The sequence below is a fragment of the Halyomorpha halys genome, unplaced genomic scaffold (genome assembly GCF_000696795.3).
Source record: "Halyomorpha halys isolate HHAL.00 unplaced genomic scaffold, Hhal_1.1 Scaffold74.1, whole genome shotgun sequence".
NCBI lineage: Eukaryota > Metazoa > Arthropoda > Insecta > Hemiptera > Pentatomidae > Halyomorpha > Halyomorpha halys.
Window position 1 is genome coordinate 50,732 of NW_027104736.1, and position 20,729 is coordinate 71,460.

Below are 20,729 nucleotides of genomic sequence, written 5' to 3' on the forward strand. Positions count from 1 at the left end.
ATTTCATAGAAGGAAAACGAATTTCTCAGTTGATGGAGTGACTGAAGTTCAATTGTTTCAACTAAATCAACTCTGATTCAATAGAACACGAGAGTGATATAGGCTTTCATGACTGCCTTTCAATAAAAGTCATTCATCCCTTACTATGTACGCTCGTTGAATATGTGCTTCTGTAATATCCATTAGCAACTACTACTACCTTACTACGATGATTCTTTACTACTAATCGGTAAACTACACCGTGATTGATTCGAATGGTTGTTTAAACTCCAGCTGATGAAAAACAAGTTAATGGATCTATTATTTATACATTATTCACCTATTGCATAATATGAACCTATATTCAATCATGGCTAGGATATAATATTAAAAACAATAATTTTGAAATGGCTAAATTTATTTTTAAACGAAATAAAATCTATTTATTTTTAAACTAAATATAATCTATTAATTTTTTTAACCACATCCTAATGGACCTTATCAGTTGCAATGCCAAGCAATGCGAATTTTTTAAAAAATGTAATATTTATTGTTTATATAAATAATTTAAATTGTATCCATTATACTCTCAAAACCTTTTATTTTCTTTACAAGTCTGACGTTTAGGCCTTCCTCAGGGACAATCTTAATACAATTTTTGAACTAAATAATTTAAAAACACAACGTCATGCAGGACATAACAATGTTTGTTGTGATTGCTGTGATAAATTTTAACAAATAAGTGACTGTAATAACGAATTTGAATTTTTGTTTTAATGTGAAAATTGCCTAATTAGAAATTGTTCTAAGATTGTCCCTGAGGATAGCCTAATTGGCCGAAACGTCGGACTTGTAAAGAAAATAGGTTTTGAGACTACAATAGATAAAATTTAAATTATTTATTTAAACAACATTAACCACTGTCAAGAAAGTATTTAAGATTATAAAATTTAATATCTATATTAAAAATTTTGCGAATTTCCAAAAGCATTCTTGTAAAAAACTAAAAACATAAAATAGTTATCATATCCAACCGGAAAAGTTCATAAATATTTACATTATAATGATTGTCCAAGTCTAAAATTGTTCAAGATACTTTATGAGGATTAAAACAAATCTTACATAATGATTATTTGGTTCATTAATTAAAATGGGGTACCGAAATTTCCAAAGAAGATGTGTATAATCTGAAAATAGCATTTCAAGAAACTGCTCTCATGAAAATTTAAGAAAATGGACTTATTCACTATGAAATAAGAAACCTATCACATAATTTATAATGTTTTATTTTATAAGCTATATCTTTCATTTTAAAACGTGTACTCAAGCTATCATCCCTCAACATTATTATTTGGCATGAAAAAAAAAAATTGATATATCCCATTAAACATGTCGAGCAAAATTGTTGGTTCCTTGTTACACCCGTGGGTTCAATTGATAGTGATAAATACTATTATGAGAAATGTTAATAAAACATTATTAGCCACTATATTATAATAAAACATTATTAGCCACTATAGTATGATAAAACATTATTAATAAATTTAATTACACATTATTACTACCATAAACGTCGAGATTAGACTCCAGGCTGCTTAATTCGGCCGCCGCTGCCAGACCCACTGAAAGGAGAACGCCTAAGAACAGCATTGTATTAACTCGCCTGAATGAGACCTAATCTAAGTTTTCTCTTATATATAGTTCATTTAGGAACCAATCAGCCCATCATTTAATGGGATTTTAACGTTCATCCTTAACATAACACGTTAGGAGAACCATTTAATAATCTGGAACGGGTGGATACGTGTGTAATCCATATCAATATTAGCTTTTTGAAACATAAATTAACAATATTTAATCATTTTATAGCATTAAAGAACAATGATTTCTCTCTATTCTCTCTCTTTTTTTTATTATGATATGAGACAATCCACAGCGACGGTGATGTTTGTTTATACACAAGAGCTTTACTCTTGGAAGCATTCGCAACATCAACATCAATATATCTATACTAGAATGCATTATCTGATGTCATAATAATAATTAATATTAAGAAAAATAATTAATAAACAAAATAATACAGTAACGGACATTAATTGATGTTATAAAGTTTGATATATATAAATTGGTACATAGTTGTTTTCTTGAAGTAATCAAATATTTCCGGAATATCAGGGTTGTTATCGTTTAGTAAAATAGCCAAATTAAATGGTAATCCGGTGTCTATTAAATACCTGTAGTCTGTCAGTACGTGTTTAACAGTTAATGGTAAGTCACACTGTCTGTATGTTGGTCTAGATGTCACTGACAGTAAGTATTCTTGGGTTAGTCAAGTGTGTCCAATTCTTGGTCTAGTCACTACTACTGTACTTCGTGTCTTCAGCAACTTTGGATTGATGTCTTCCATGATAGTACTGTACTCTTAATCACCAGTTTAGTTTTTCAAAATCACCAGTCTTTCATTTAATATTTGTATTTTCAACTTGAAGATTATTTGAAATATGAGTGCCTTGATATATATATATGTTTGTTATATCAACGATTGTATATACGTTTTTCAATAGTGACAACGAACTCATAGAATCTGTGAATAGTGGGTATTATTTTTCTTTGTTCTATAATAGGCCTCCGGTAATCCAAGGTAAATTGCTGTTAGTTTCGTGGTAAATGAATTGCTTGCGGAGGGAAAACATGTTTGCACTATCATCTATTATTGCTGCGGCTCCAACACCACTATCATAAAGGAATGAAATAGTAGAAAAACTTTTTTTTTTAATATTTATTTATTGCTATTTACAACTGTACATTATAATACATTTAGTAAATCTGAACTAAGTTAAATTGGAGTGTTACAGGCGTGTAGAGAAACTACCCATTGGTAGCACTCTAATGACATTTTACATTAGCTGGTCTCGTGGCCATCTTCTTTTCAGGTGCCTCGGAGGATTGTCAGGAATGGAAGAGGATGCAAGATTAGAAACTAGGGGGTTTGAGTGGTTAGAGAGTTTATAATGGAAGGAGTGATATCGGTTCGGGCTAGATCGGTTACCTAGGGAACATTAAGGTCTTTATGTATGATTTTATTTGCGACAAAGTAAGGAGCATTGAGGATTTTACGAAGGATTTTGGATTGTAAGGATTGAATACGAGAGGAGCTCAACTCTATATGTCCAGATTGGCCTTATTACAGTCATGTAGATCAGTCTTTTGTAATGTGTTGGAAGTTTAGACCGTTTGTCTTGTAAGTGCTGTAATAGTCGGAATCGACGTGCAGTTTCCTGCCTTTTCAGTAGAAAAACTATATAATAGTTTCAATATATTCGTGTATTAATATTTAATAATAGTTGCTAACATTAAGTAGATTTTTAAAAAATATTTTGTACCTTTATTCACCACTACCATAATAATTTCTTCTACGATATCTGCATAGGAAGGTAAGTGAAAATAAAATATGCAATACTACCTTAACAATCACAGAAAAAAGAAAACATTTAGTTATAAATAGAGTTAATTTATGGGTTTATGTCACTTTTTTCATTTCCTTTTACAAATTTATGTGATATTAATTTTTCTAAAAATCTTCAGCTTTCCAACGGTACGTTATACATTTATTTTACTATTCTTATTTTTAAAACATTTATTTCAACCTGGGAAAATATTTATCATTTCAATGAGCATAAAATTTAACCTATATTTTTGATCAATTAATTATAGAGTGAGGTAAAGAGTTGTATCTGTTCACAGATACACAAACAGAGACTATTTTGCGAGACTTGAAATATTGATCCTGGACTCAGAGGACGTATATTTCCTATCAAAACACAGATTCGAAATTAATTATACTTAACAATATATATATCTCTACTATGCATATCATCATGAAAACGAAAGAGAAAATAATATCAAAAATTGTAGGAAAAAAATAAAAGTAAACGATTTGTTGACTGAGCTCAGAGCAAAGGTAAACAGGAGGAAGCTGGAAAATGGAAGCTTTCCGTCACATTAGGTCAGGCAGAGGAAAACCTAATCCAATTGGGTCGAGGCCATTTGGATGGGATGACATGTCGAAAGTTATTTAGCGTGCAGTGCAACCGGGCGAAGTATCAAACTAGAATCAGTAGAGAGTGGAAGGTATAGGGCATGACTATGGGATTCATAGTCCAGGCTCCGATTGCCAATGCAGCCCATAATTTTCAATATTCAATCAGCATATGAGTTCTTGTTATGATCAAGAAATCATATCTTGATTGGATTATCGAGGGAAGGTTTGGACCCAATTGTAATGGCTAGAGTCAATATCCCGCCGGCTTCACTATTAACAAAACTATTAATACTTAGCATACATAACAAAACATAACATAACTTATTAATACCAAGCTGTATAAAATGACGAGCGCTTGTTATTACAGTATTATAGTAAGTTTCGTTCTCATAATATCTTAGTCCTAATTTTAATATCACTGAAAACAAATGAATCATTTAATGAAGGGTAGTTCTACTATTTCGGCACGGTCTTGACTGAAGGTAAAAAAAAAAAAAAAAATAGTAGCAGAGTTTCGTCACTAAGATCTTATTTTCCTCACATTTTTATACATAAGCCAAATGAAAAATAATTTAATTATTTCATTCATGTTTCAAAATTGTGAAAGAAAAGTAGGGGGAGAGAATGGAAGAGACTTCCAAAAGCCACTCTTCTACACACTAACTCAATTCACATACAACCCTCTAACTCAATTGGGGAGGGGAGGGGGGTTCTAGAGGTACTCAAAACCCTAAATACTGCAAAAAATTAAATAAATAAAAATAAACATTGGTGTGGTAAAAAAAAATTGAGACCCAGAAAAGGCATTTTTTATCCTAAATTTAATTCACCTATACATTTTTACTTTCACTTATCAATAAATAAATTACTTAGCATAAGGAAAAAAAGTATTGCGATCGTGTAAAATTCCAAATCGAATTTCTCCTGCAAATACACGTTTTGAGTTTACTTGAGGCTAAATAACCAAGTCTCACAAAATGTTCTGTGCCTGTGTGAGTGTGTGAGAAGCTCAAAAACAAAAAGTAGTGTGCAACCGAAATAAAAAAATTTGGTTTAAAAAAACATGTTCCTCTAAACTATTTTTGTTTATTTAAAATAAATTACCAGTTAAAACCAATTAAGAGTTCCAATCCGAACAACACGATACCACCCAATCTCTGCTGATTGTATTCATGTGTAAAAAATACGTGTAAAACGGCTACGTTATTTTTTGTTTCAATGTTGTATTCTTGGTACGATCAAAGCTGATTTTAGATTTTTAACCATACCGGACCAATATACACAAACCCTGGGAGCGGAAGTAGGGTGGTTTATTAAAGTTGCGTGATCCGTGCCCTCACCAAATTTACTTTTAATCACTTGTGTATATATATGTTATTAAAATAATCCAAATAATATTTCATGTCCTAATAACTGAGTAAACAAAATTATTATTTAATCTTGACACTTTCTTGAGACTAGTTAATATTGTTTAAATAAATAAAATTTTATCCATTTTAATCACAAAAGATTTTTTTTCCATTTATAAATCAGACGCTTCGGCCAATTCAGCCATCCTCAAGGACAATCTATTACAAACAGCTTTTATTACACATATGATCTTTTACAATTCTAAACAAATAATAATTTTATTTATAAATTATCATACTACAATACAATTTTAGAAACAAAACATTTAAAAAAAACAACTTCATGCTGGCTATTCTGCCCAGGTCATTTCTATCAGTCCTCAAATTACCCTACATTAGGGAATCATATAATTTCGTTAATAAGCAATTCTTAGATTATGTATAATTACCTACTTAGTCAATTTTTCAAATTAAATTAAAAATTGAAATTATTTAATTTTCAGTCAACAGTAAAATTTACCACAACAATATTTGCAACCTTCCCTACTCTGGTCAATCATTTAAATTATTTATTACAACTATATTTTTGTCAAATTTCCTCTTTATTTCATTATTAAAATTCAAGATTAATCATAATTATCAACATTAATTTTATGCCATATTTTTCATAAATTAATTTTACTTAAAATCTTTGCACAGTGTTGGTTCAGATTCAGGGTGGTTTCGTTTTGTTGAAGGATGGTTCTTGTAGGAAAGTTTTAAAGCATGGTACTCAGTATAAAACTCAACCCTGTTGAGACTGATGTAAAGTACTCCTATTAGTGTTGTACACTCCGCTGGGAGTCTTGAGTCTGAATTCACCCTGAGAGTGTGTACATCCTTAGGCAACGGTAAGACGTAAGGGTTACACTGCACTGTTTTCGGATACATTACCTCTCTATGACCTAAAAGAATTAGTGTTCGACAATATTAAGGTTCGTGGAACAGAAACCAGTTTTTAAAATTTATAATATCAAAGTACTACCAATGGGTAGTTTCTCTATACGGCTGTAACACTCTATTTTAACTGAGATCGAATTTACTAAATGTATTATAATGTACAGTTCAAATAACAATAAATAAATATATAAAAAATTATAATAATGTCTAAATTAAATGACTTTAAATAAGGTTCCTTAATTTAAAATTTCACCTGTATATAATTCAAATATAAAATAAACGTTTTTTTTTTAAAAAAGCGCCTGTCCGTGAAGCCATAGATTGTGAGTTCGAGCCCGGCCCTACCCGGAATTTTTTTAAGCAATACTCACCCACTATCTTCCCTCTGGGCATTTGTGAGGCCCGTTTGCCAATGAGTGGCACTAAAAAAAAATAGGCGTGGGAGTGACGGACCCACCCTATGAAAACCACGTCAGGAAACGCACGATGTATTTCTTGTGAGGCCTTGGACCTCCACGGTCTATCGCGCCAGTGAAAAAAAAAATAAAAATAAAATAATATTACATTTTAAATTTAATTTTGAGAAAATATCTACAATATTATCTTAATAATTTAACTTTTAGTTTAAAACTTTGATAATCATTTTTCCCATTAAATAAGGCGCGAAAAAGCTCTATTTCGATTGGATTAATACAATCTACATACAATACTGGACTTTCTAAAATTAATCTTTAGTTTCCTTCTTGTTGGTGTTTGCTGGGCAGTAGCAGATTAAATATTTCTTGGAGGTAGTTGTGTGTACGAAGTAAACTCATCTAAATCCTTTCTGCAATGTTTGTCGAAACGATACTCTAGTATAAAGTCTACACTTACAATACAACTACGATCATTACGATGGTAGTCTAAATAATAAAAATTAGGCGTTTATCTTATTATTTATTTATTTATACATTTAAGCCCTTTCAAAGACGCCATCTGTCTATTGCTAAGCGAATTTTTTAACAAAAGATATTTATCAATACTATTGTTGCCCAGAAAAATCATCCCGTTTACACAACAAATAACTTTTTTCAGCGCAGTTATTCTCCTGTAAAATGTAATAAAAATAAAAATCAAGAATTAGCTTTATATAAAATGCATAATATGATATACTCGTATATTGACTAAACACTGTCTAGCAGCTTCTAAGACAAGAACAAGACCTCCAAAAGTTGGCCTTGCACGTTCTCTTCATCCGGCTAAAAGTGATGCCACCCCATTATCGTTTTTTCTGTGAGAAAATTGACAAGGATGATATGAAATGGCAGGATTATTTAGAAATCGAGTTAGATCGACATCCATCAGTTGGTCTATCACTCCAGTGGCTCCTTCACCATGTTCTTCTCATGTATGTTTTCATTACATGTTACTGGTAATATACCCGTCGTGTTTGGGTTTGTTTGATACTAAAAATGTTGCATGCCCAACCATTCAAGCTTCCGACAATTGATTTTTTTAGCTATGTCTTTTTATTCTTTTATATGCAAAATACTTTTTAATGACTTGGCAATCCCATTATAATTACTGACGATTACAAGGTAACATTCCAGATTAAAAGAAAGTTTGAATCCAAGATTTTATAAATGACAATCATACCGCACCTATTTTTCTGTAGAAAAATTGAAGGATTTATTTGTACAAATGCCAATTGGAATCATAATATGGAATAAAACAGTAATGACAACTGACTCCACATATGCAAAACAATAACATATACTTTCACGTGTCACCTATAGTTTTTTCAAGAATTTACATCATGCAACATACACTCAGGAAAAGTGTTTCGCTTTATCACTTTTAGATATAAATAGAGCCTTGGGTTCATTTGTAAAATGAAAACAAGTGGTAATAAAGGTTATAAAACAAAATTTTAAAAATCTGTTGTGTTTCTTATGGCATATGTTGTCTTAATTTATGTTGCTAAAGCATAATAATCTGTAGGTAAATGTTTAAATTTAACTAAATACAACAATTGATAATAAACTTTCAATTGTGTTCGTTCAACGTACATATATTCATCCTGAAACATAGCATTACAAAAGTTAGAATATAAATATATGTCTACTAGTTTTCCATATATTTCAAATGTCCTCACTCTGTGAGTTTTTATTCTACAATAAGAAAACCATAAACAAAAACAAAAACATGGTAATAAATCAATTGCTAATATTTTTAAAAATTAATAATTTACCGTTTGCAAACATAATAATTAGAGAAGGAATCAGCTGTATGGGGCCTGTACGAAGAACCGTTTACTCACTTCAAGCCAGTATTTAAAAATAGACTCTATTTCCTAGAGTATTATCTGGACAATTTGCGTGCCCCATAAATAAATATAAAACTGATACATTTACGAAATTTTGGGCGACAATGGACATTTTATAATTGATCAGAGCTTTTAGTTTCGTAGAAGAGTCAGGAGGACTAAAAATCACAAAAAAAAAAAAAAAGATTACGTGATTCAAATTGCAGCCTTAATTAACCCAAATTTAAGCGTTATATTTCAAAAATTTTTGATTCCTGATTTTGCATTCATTTTGGCAATAAAAAAGTTAAAAGAAACCTTCGTAAGAACCACAAATAAGTCATTGATTATAAAGACATTTTTATAAAATGACAAGTTAGTCCAGTTATCTGATCATTATTTCTTATGTCTCGCTGATACATTTTCTCAGAGTCGGGTACCAAGATCAAATTTAGCTCATGGACTCAGTTTCAGAAGTCAAGTTCACATTCCATCTGATGAGCTTGGTAAACTCCCATCATCTAATAAAGCAGAACAGTGTCTCTTATCGAATATTTTTCAGTTAACAAAGTTTCACTTGCTTTATTTGTAAACATCTGGGGCACGTATCTACATATAGATCTGCAAAATGATGACATTCAAGATGCAAAAAGTAAAGAAAAAGAAAGTATATTAATTAATTTCAATTTTAATATAAGCAATATCAATGAAAATTAAGTAACGGTTTCTCCTTTCTTGACACTCCTAATCAGATGCATTATAATCATTGTATTGTATGTGCAGCCTTCAAGTCAGTCGCCATTGTAACCCTTTCACATTAACAGAAACCAATGGAGATAAACCCAAGTTACAGCTGCCTGGTAACCAGGGTGATAACAACAATAACACAGAAAATACTGCCGAGATCAAATATAATGACCTAATAAGTGTAGATAACAGCAATGAATTAACATTATTACCTGCAGTTACCTTCGGTGTCAAACGATGCCATTCTGGCCCTCCTTCCACCGCAGAGCAAACCATAACATTAGATCCCGATGGAGACTTTGAAAATTTCATAAATTTGGAAGAATCCCCACCGATAGAAACTTATTTTTACAAAAGTCCACCAATGAGATAAAAAAAAAGACTGATACAAATCATGACATTAATCTTAAAGGCGCTTTGCTCTCCATTATAGAAAACAGGCAAAATTCCCCAATATCTTTCAACAATATGGTTAAATTAATAGAAATATCGAAACAAAAAATTACAGAACATTAGGAACAGAATTTACTGATAATACACAAAGACTTTGAGATATGCTGGAAGATACTATAAGTCTTGTAACAGAGCGGCACTCAAAATGAAAAATAAAAATATAAAATACTCTAAACACAGATGATAGCACTGACTACTAATTAGTTCAAACATAATTTATCCATTGATTATTCCTAAGAAGTTGTGGACACGAAGATATTCAAACTACATCCCATTACAGTATGAAATATTTCTATTCCAACAAATCAAGACTTCACTGCCAATGATAGCTAAGCAATAGTAGAGCAACCTCTAAGAGGTACCATATTGGTTGGAGACATGAACGCGTTCAACAAATTAGAGGGTTTGACGTTCCCCGATTTTAAAGATAGAGAGAAAGAAATGGAAATAAAAATTATAGATATTAATAATTCTATTTTTCGAAGAACTGATAGCTGAGCGGACTGGGGCCAGGGTCCCAGAGTGCTTGGTTCAGAAGGTTGTGGGTTCGATTCCCACCTGGACTGGTCAATATTTATTTCGCGGTGGCCCCGAGAAATGAACCTAGACATTCCCACTCTGGGACTGTATAGGCCCATTGAAAAATTATATTTTTCAAGTAAATGGCTCTCCAACACAGTTTTGAAGAAATAGAACTCTTTCCGCTATTTAATGGTCTTTTATCGACGTCAAAATGTCCCATAAAGTCCATTGGAGTATAAAGGACACCTTGTAAGGAAGGGATCACTTCCCAATCATTATAAAATTTTATGATAACTCTAATGCTTCCTTAAATTAAATTACAAACTGGTCTTTCTATAGAGCCTACTGGGAAAAGTCTTCATCTCTCATTGAAAAATAAATAGAGAAAAGGAAGACCCGGTAACAAACGTGGAAGGAAACATTTCTTTCCTCAACCGAAGCATTCTTGATACTGCTAACAGTAGAAGAGCCCAAGAGAAGAAAAAGGCAGTTATTTCACTCCAATTTTTGATTACTTAATCGAAAATTAGGTTTAATTACTAGTCAAAATTGATGAGTCGGCCAAGTATAGGTAGGGGAAATAATAAATGGCGGCTGTTTCAAAACGTTAAAAATAATTAATTTTTTATTCGGAGCTGTATATCTTTACAACTACCAGCAACAATAGAAAATCTAAGAGACCATCATTTAAAGTACAGTAAATTTGCTAAAATGTAAGCCCTAATAGAGCTATTTACGTTCAATAGTTCTCGAGATATAGCTTTTTAAAGAGCAACATTTCATAAAAATGTTGTATGGGACGTACTAAAAGATCAGTAGTCAGTGAATTTATTTTGAAAAATTTATATCTTAAAAACCATTCGACGTACAGATGTCTATTAGCACTCAAATTAAAGCTGGTTTAATGCACTATGAAGTAGGTGATGACGTTTATTTTCGTACCAGTAGTATTTTTCACAAATTTTGATAAAATACATTGATTTATAGTTGTTCGGACAATAAGTTTGATTTATGAAAAACTTTATTTCAGAAACCATAGGAGCTCCGAATGAAAAATTAATGTTTTTATAAGGTTTTAAGCAGCCACCATTGTATATTCCCCCTACCTCTACTTGGCAGACTCATCAGTTTTGACTAGTAATTATACATAGTTTTCATTAAAGTAATCGAAAATTGGAGTGAGATAACTGCCTTTTTTTCTTCCCGGCTCTTGTACTATAAGAAATGTATTCCTCACAAGAAAATTTTCAACGACAGACGACCTGTCCGGCGGTGAAATGAGGATTGGCGCACCGTGATTAGGAATAAATAAAAAAAATGTCTTCAATAAGTTTTAAAAAATTAAGATTTGAATGAATTTAAAAAAAATGAGGTGGATAGCAAACAAGAGTTGAGGGCAAGCGAAAAAAAATCATGAGCGGAGACAAAAACATTGAATTATATTTCTACAATTCAATTAAAAGTGACCCACTTAAAATTGATGATATTGATGACATTACCAGCATATTTCTCTTCCATATCAAAAACATACAACATTAATTCTCGTTTCTTACAGTATACACATTTAGCAGTATATGAATAAAATAAGCCATCCATTAAATGCACCCATTGAAGAGCCAAAAAATTGATAAATAATTTGGAGATTACTGTACCTAATTTTGTCTAAATTGCAACGAATTCAGTACCTATTTGGCTAAAAAAAGAAAGCCCAATAGACTACAGTTTAGCTAACAAATAATGGGCTGTAGAACCAACTGCTGTTGGTTTACTGATGCTTCAAAATCGCGCTCGGATGTTTAATGTGCAATTATCATCGTCTCCGTTTGTCAAATATATATTCTTCCAGAATCAAATAGTGTATACACTGAAGAACATTACTCTATCCGGAAAGCCCTAACCCTCATTATGAAACACAAGCATAAATACCATTCAATGGTTTCTCACGCTCAAAAAAATGTAAACATTATAAGGAAAAATAATAAAATTTTCTGTGGGTAAAAAGAAATAAAAAGGAGCCTATTACGGAAGTTATACATGTCATTTAAACTACAGAATACAAACTGGATTGGTGTAAGTATGTCGGAAAAAATGTGTGTTCTTAGGCCAACGAGTGGAATAGATTAAGCAATGAACTAGGAGTAATTAGAGACAGCTCCGAGGTAAGGAAAGTTGCATACTGTCTGCCCGTACAACACAAGCCGGAATGCACATCGATATGTTCTAATACAGCCTGCAGAAGCTACAAGGTACACCTGGCAGTGGGGCAGTCTACTGGACTGCAACACTGGAGACACTGAAACAGCTCTAGAAAATTTGTGTCATATTTTGTGTTTAAAAGTTCTCAAATCGTAAAGAAAAAAAAACCTATCTAGTTTGATAACGATCCTTTATGGGTAGATGCATAGGTAAAAATAAATAACTAATTAGAGATGCTCTATTGTTTGTAACAGTATATCTGTTAAATGGTGCAGTGTTATCGAATCTGAGGTGAATAACAGTTAATAATAAATGATAGGAGTACTAACTAAATAATACATGAATCAATGAATTGCATTACGGAAATGAAACATAAATCAAATTAAATTCAACCTTTTTTTACCGTTAGTACTTGAAGGTATCCAGTGAAATACTTATCCGAGGTTTTCCCATACATTCTCTACCTAAATATTTGGAGGTCTCCTCGTGATGTAACAATTGCAGCCAGCGTTCACATGATTTAAATCTGGCAATTATTTTGTTTTTTTTACTTTGTGAAATAAAATAAAATAAATAATATATTATATATAGTTTGTTGCAGATTGTAATACTTATCAATAAATAAAGTAATAATTTAAAAAATACATATAACAAAGCACTCCATTATAAATTTGTTCGATAATATTCATAGCTGTATTTGAGATTCAGATTTTAATAGTTTTAATTAAAAACTGATATAGGAAAGGTTACTTTTGAAAGCATGTTCCCTTCAATAAATTTATAAATGCCAAACAGCGTTTTTTCCATTTGTCTTTCCTTGTATGGACAGGTTCTATTACTGGCGGTCATGACGGGACTTGGATTCTAGGAATTTTCTGGATAGTCTATGTACTGCCCTTTGAATGTCATTTGGACAGATGACATCCCAGTCTTGGATGGCCACTTTAATATAGATATGAAACCCAGACCTCTATTTACTTGAGAGCTAAATGAAATATAAACCGCATAAAATCAATTTTATCTTTTGGAACGAAAACCCATAGGTATGAATAGTGACTCATGTAGAGTTTTTTCCAACCTTTTAAGAATAAAAATATTACTTGTTTTACAATCATTTTGTTTAGTTAGTCTGATTTTTGTATGTGTGTAGTCAAGCATGCATGTCCATTTCAAGCTTAATAAGAATTTACTACACATAAATTGTGAAATTTTTCAGAATTAGAGGATCTTATCTCAGAAAATATTCCAAGACATAAGCATCGGGCTCGATTTTTTCACCCCAGTATATAATAGTACAAGAGCCGGGAAGAAAAAAAAGGCAGTTATCTCACCCCAATTTTTGATTACTTCAATAAAAACTATGTATAATTACCAGTCAAAACTGATGAGTCTGCCAAGTATTGGTAGAGGGAATAAAAAATGGCGGTTGTTTCAAAGTCATAAAAAAACTAATTTTTCATTCGGAGCTCTATATCTTAAAAAGTAGGAACAACACAAGAAAACCTAAGAGAACGTCATTTAAAGAAGAGTAAATTTGCTGAAATATTAGCCCTAAAAGAGCTATTTACGTCCAATTTTTCGAGATATAGGTTTTTAAAAAGCAAAATTTCTTAAAAATCTACTGAAAGATTAGTAGTTAGTTAATTTATTTTGAGAAATCTATATCTCAGGAACTATGTGACGTTCAGATGTCTATTAGCACTCAAATTAAAGCTAGTTTAATGGACTATAAAGAAGTTTATGACCTCTACCTTCGTAGGAATAGTAGTTTTCATGATATTTGCTGAAATAAATTGATTTATAGTTGTTGGGACAATAAATTTGATTTATGAAAAACCTTATTCCAGAAAACATTGGACGTACTGATGTCTGCCAGCAATTAAAGCTAGTTAAATTTACTACAAAATAGATAATTTTGATGATCTTTGTAGGATTAGTAGTTTTTATGATATTTGACAAAATAAACTAACAAAATGTTAATTTCTAGTTGTTCGTATAAAATGTTGAATATTTGAAAACATATATCTCTAGATCCATAAGACACACACATATGTCTGCCAACACTCAAAATAAAGAAAATTTAACTTACTATAAAGTAGTTTATGACACTTATCTTCGTAGGGGTATTAGTGTTTATGATATTCACATATTTGGCATATGAAAATTTGTCCGAACAACTATAAATCAATTTATTTTGGCAAATTTCATGTAAACTATTACTCTCCTACCAAGATAAACATCATAAAATACTTTATAGCTTATTAAACTAGCTTTAATTTGAGTGCTAATAGACTTCTGTACGTCAAATGGTTTTTGAGATATGAATTTTTCAAAATAAATTCACTAACTACCGATCTTTCAGTACCTCCTATACAACATTTTTATGAAATGTTGCTTTTTAAAAAGCTATATCTCGAAAACTATTTAACGTAAATAACTCTATTATGGCTCATATGTTAGCAAATTTAGTCTTCTTTAAATGACGTTCTGTTAGGTTTTCTTGTGTTGTTCCTATGTTTTAAGAAATAGAGGTCCAAATGAAACATTTAGTTGTTTTTTTTAATGCTTTGACAGTCGCTTGGCAGACTCATCAATTAATTATACTTAGTTTTCATTAAAGTAATCAGAATTCGGGGTGAGATAACTGTCTTTTTTCTCCTCTTGGGCTCTTGTACTATAAGAACATTTGATCTAAAGTAAACAAATAATTAACATTGCATGCTGAATGAATTTCTGAAATTTAATAATTTTTCTATGCTATAAATCACATATTTATGTATTTGTTTTTCGCTAATAATAATGTTTTCTAACTCGAGAAAGGGGAATTCCTTTAATGGGTGTCAGCTGAGGAATTAGAATCTCATTAAATATTTGGCTTTTGGATAGCGCTAATATGTTTTGGATCTCCTCATCGGTATAAATAGAGAGGAAAGAATGGGAGAAGGATCAGTGAGAAGGATGGAGGCGTTAGGTTTCTTGGTCGTGTTGGGTCTGGCGCTATGGGGTCTGGCAGTGGCCTCAGATGTCCAAGAAGTTGCTGTGCAGCAGTCCGTCCTAGACGTGTATGGTAAGTTGAACCATTCTTGAACCTATAAGATTATCTTTAATGTTGCTGTATTGACCAGTAGTTGCTGTTGATTAGCATCAAGCTCCCAACGGTCTGCCTTTCATGGCTTGGACCTCTACCAAGGCCCAGTCATCGTCTTGGCCAACACTTCACAGCAGCAAGACAATGGTCTGGTGGCCTACTATGCTGACAACGGAATAAGGTGAGTACTGAAAATGTCTTAGCAAGTATTATTTTTTTATAATAATTTTTTTATTATAATATTTTGAATTTTTCGGTTCATATCTCTTTTTTTTGGACATGCCTAGAAAAATATATTTTTAAAGAAAGGAAGGTTTTCTAAATTTCCAAATTAAACCTTTTTGTTCAAACGATTATTTCTTTATTTAAATAGGAACTTCTGTTTTTACTTCCTCCATAAGCCAAAATAGAATAATTATCATATTCGCTTTAAAATTTTCACACATTTAGTATAAAAAAATTGTTGTTTTTTTAGTATTTTGTTAATTTATCGTAGGCCAGCTCAGTCGCAATTTTCTTTAAAAGACCAACAGTTTTGAAACTACAGGTATAAATTCTGTTAAAATTTGTATGATAATTTTGAACGCAAAAGCAAAATCAAAGAATTAAACGTCTGATTTAAAAACAATTCCATAATATACATACAATTTTGAAATCAAAAAAGTTAGAGAGGTTTTTTTTTCAAGATTTCAGCAGAACTTGTTGGTATTTTTTGAAAATTTAAGTATGAAATAGTTGATCTTTTTAATCAAAAAGATGGTCGTTAATGAGTGATCAGAATGTAACAAAACTAGTACAAAGCTGTTAGGTGAACGTAGACGAAAAATTAAATATATTTACTCGAATAAATATTTACATAAATATAAAAGCGGACCACAATGAGGCATCATTGGAGTTAAGCAAAATTTTTGCCCGTGTGAGGGGAATTATTGTGCAAAAAAAGGTGCATTTAAAAGTTTGTGAAAATGAATACAAATAAAATATGATAATTAAGAATGATTTAAAGAATGATTATTTACTTCCTTAAGTTGAGCGATAGGTGAAATTTGTGTCATGCATATTACGCGTTGATAATTTATTTATTATCTTGCTTCTACTCATTCATAATTGTCATTCTTAACAATACTAAATTTGTTCGCTTTGCATTTTATATTATGAATAATGAATGGCTTTGACATGAATTTGTGTTGAGAATAATTTTTATATTTTAATGATTTTTGTTTTTATAATAAATAATAAATTTCATCTATTCGTTTTTTATGGTTACTTTTTCCTGTTATGTTCCATCCAGATCGATAGTTGACTCCAAGAAATTCCAGCCACTGTACCAACTTCTCCGTGCGTCCCCGAACGTCTCCGGCCTGGTGATTGGCTACCAAGGGCTCGATGACAACAGCTTCCTGCTCAAAGTGGTACGCGACTTCGTGCTCCCGGACAACTTCAAGCTCTACGATCTCGTAAGAGAAAGCGTGTACACAGTTCCAATCGTATATGTCGCACCAAAGGGAGTCTTCAATAACCATAGCTTCGTAGCTCTCGACCACGTGGCGAAGTTCGTCGTCGACGACTTTAATATTGATGAGGTTCCAGTTAACAATTCCCAGTTCGCAAATCATCATCTTGCAAATTTACAAGTTGTTCTTATCCCCGTCTTCACTCAAGGCTATTCTCACTACAATCCCGGATACAATCACTACAATCCCGGATACAATCCATACAATTACCAACATTCTGGATCCTTTCCGTCCAAGTACCAGATTCCTACCTTCAACCCCTATGGCTATCACGCTCCCAACAACCGAGGGACCAGTTCCTTTCCCTTCTTTGGGGAGGGAGTTGAACAGGGGTTTAATTCTATAGGACACAACCATCATTATTCCAATAGATACCCTCACAGTTTCTATCCTTCTAATTTATAATATTCTGAAAACCTGCAAAAATCATGCAATAGCCAATTTTTAAATTCCGAGACATAAATTAATTCTGTGGAATTATATCATCCCACCACTCAAGTGACCAGATACACATTAGACAAACAATCCAGTCCTGCATAGTACATCATTGATTTTATTTTTTCAGATTTATTTTGGTATAAAATAAAAAATATGAATAACTTATTTTAATAGCTGTTAATTCCTTTTCCCTGGGCTAAGTTAAATAGTAAGATAATTTTAGCTTTATATGATAATATAAAATCCTTATTAAAAGTAGAAATTTTAGTCCAACCTAAAATTTAGGAGAATGATTAGGTATTTTTCTTCTATTTTCCTTCATTATATCAATGAATATTACAAGTTTTCTGTTTGTTTGTTTTTTTTTCTCGGGGTTATATATGTTACAAGAGTTTTTAAAAATTAGTGTTTTGTCCTGAAAAATTGATATTTTTTGTAATGTATTTATTATTTGTGTTTATTGTGCTCTTAAAAAGTTAGGTATGGAGAGATTAACATTCCTGAGTGAGAAATGAAGCTGCACTACGGAAATAAATAATGATTTACTTTGTAGGGCATTATGTTTTTATGAGCGCAAAAATCCTATGAAGCCTGGAGGCTCATGGAGGATCCGATTCGGTTTTTGTTTTCCCAAAAATATTTCTGAAGATTAAAAAATAAGAAAATTGTCATTTTCTTTGATGTGAACACTAGTTGTACTTATTTAAATATATCAACGTTTCGACCCAAATTTCAGGCCTTCTTCAGTGCCAAGTACAAAAGGGCAGTTTGTAACTCAGCGCGTTAAATCGCTAACTTTAAATGGCTCGTGGCTGCAGTAGCGCCGGTTCGAATCCGATCTGGAAGGTATACATTTTTTTCCGTGGCGGTCCACGAGATAAAAACTTGAGACCCCCACCACGGTTAGAATTGGATGGTACTCTGTAGATAATCTATTCCTCCTTCTCCAAATATCAGAAATGACAAAGAAGAAGGTTATAAAAAAAAATTATTTCAAGATAACAATCATGTTAAAATAGAAATAAAAATAGTATAATTAGAAACAGATATTTCTGCTCTCTCATTAGTTCAAAATTCGGACTCTAACAGATTTGTATATGTTGTTTTTTTATTTTAAATATAAATTAATTTTTATTTAAGGACAATTGATTACATACTTTCAATTATTTTTTTTAAGATTAAAAGTATTTTGGGGTGCAAATCGAGTAATGTACTTATAAGAATAAAATTCCTATCATACAACAAAATGTGTTAAATTTTTACTAGATGAATTCTTCGATCTGATTTCTTATATTAGATATTACTCTGCTCGGTTTACTTATAATTTAAATATTAGTCTTCGTCTAGCCACTCAGTAAACACTATAAGGCTATTTTAAAAATTATGAAGCACCTCCCAGATTAATATTTTTAAAGGCTGTAAAAAAAGAGATTATATCACTATAACGCTCCTATATTTAATAGGTTAGACCCAGCAAACATTTTTATAGTTATGTGCCTAAAGAGTAACACATGTAGTTTGAATGGACATACAATGTGTTCTTTTGACATCCAATTACTACTTTCACGTACCTATTTATGCAATTCATTGATTATAATTATAATTATTTAATTCGAATTTTCGACGGAAATGCACGTCTTGGGGTAGCCAACTCTCGCAAAACATGGTCTGTATGAGTTAAGAGGCGTACCCTCCTGAAAATTGAAATAGGCTTATTATACATACATATAGAGGGGTATGCTATATGTACAGCTGGGAATAAGGGATCCCTTGGATTGCCTTTTGGCATTATAAAGTGAAATAAGGTCCAGTGAAGGTAGTCATGATCGGTGGCTCATGCCAGTGGATTATTCGAACGGGGAAGGGCCGTTCCGCTGGTAAAATGGTGAAGAATCGACTTCAGACTTCAGTGTCTAAAACCCTTCCCTCGTCGAGGACATCGACCATGGGGACCGTGCTCTGCCACCTCCCAGATCTTAGTGGAGGGGGAATCTCTCAGAACAGAGGGTTGCAGCAGGCCTTCGACCTATCAAATTCTTTGATGTGTCGTCGGCCTATATACTCCGGGACAGTGGGGAGTTGGGGCTCTTCTAGGATGACTCTGTTCTTGGCCCTCTGGAGCGTGATTCCCCGGACGATCGTTCGGAGGACAGATCCCTGGAAGCCCTGCATTCGATTTAATGTGGTTTTATAAGTGGAACAAGGTAGGTCGTATGACAGATTTATAAATCTGGAGTTTCAGTCATAGCGAAAGTTAAGGAGATGTGAGCAGGTGGTGTAGTCTATAGGATTTGAGACGGGCTATCTAGAGTTTCTCCTTGGTGTGATAGGAGAAAGTAAGAAAGATGACGGTCTAGTGTCACACCAAGGTAGAGTATGGAGTTGGAGATTTTCCGGTCCTGTTCATCCACTACAAATTTCTGAGGCACGCAGCCCTTTCTGAAATGACATGACTATGGCGTCGGTCTTAGCCGGGCCTAATTATGACAGCAATATTAATATTTTAGTTTTCATCACTCATGACAACTCAGACGGCGAGTAAGCGCCACAGTACTTCCACGCGGATCCCACAACCTACCTTAAAATCCCCTTCAGGTAATGAAAAGATATTTATGTTTATTATGTATATATATTTCTGTTTTTGTATTATGTATTAGTTTTTGATTGATATAATAAAATTAATAGAAGGGTGAGAAAAAAAAGTTTTCATTAAAAGAAAACCCAAACGTAAATAATGATTTAGTTGATATGCTATTAGATATATCGGGAGATTCTTTTATTTTCTGATTCCATTGAACATTTTTCATCAATATTTTCAATGGAGTTTTGTAAATTAACAGATGGAAATGGTACATTTCTTTGATAGACAATTTTTTATCTAGAAACATTCTGATTCAATATAGGCTTCATGGGTCAGTAATGTTTCCGGCTGCCCTCTCAAAAGTAGTACTGGGGCTCGGATTTGATCGACACGAACTGTCAGTTTTTTTATACCATTCCCAACTCTGTCGTAAGGGCCATGGCCATTTGCTGTGGCAAAAAATAGCCAATCTGCTTCCAATTAAAATCTTCCTCATGAAAGCAGATGTTTACGAAGTTTTTTATAGGGTAGAAAAAAAAAAGTAAATTGTTTTGGAGAACTTTAGTAATTCGGGCATTAGAAAATTTATCAGTTTTC

General features: G+C 32.2%; 2 protein-coding genes across 2 annotated transcripts in view; one reads left to right on the forward strand and one right to left on the reverse strand.

Annotated features, from left to right (window-relative positions):
- LOC106692847 (uncharacterized) overlaps positions 1-1,618 on the reverse strand; it is a 7,660-nt gene extending 6,042 nt beyond the window's left edge. The window contains exon 1 of the mRNA XM_014439051.2: positions 1,545-1,618. The gene's annotated coding sequence lies outside the window, so the exon portion shown is untranslated. The remainder of the gene's footprint in view (positions 1-1,544) is intronic.
- Positions 1,619-15,424: 13,806 nt separating this feature from the next.
- LOC106692846 (uncharacterized) lies at positions 15,425-17,716 on the forward strand. Its single transcript, XM_014439050.2, has 3 exons — positions 15,425-15,578; positions 15,654-15,780; positions 16,891-17,716. Exons 1-3 carry the CDS (start codon positions 15,446-15,448, stop codon positions 17,516-17,518), a joined length of 888 nt encoding a protein of 295 aa, XP_014294536.1. The 5' UTR covers positions 15,425-15,445; the 3' UTR covers positions 17,519-17,716.
- The last annotated feature ends 3,013 nt before the right edge of the window (positions 17,717-20,729 follow it).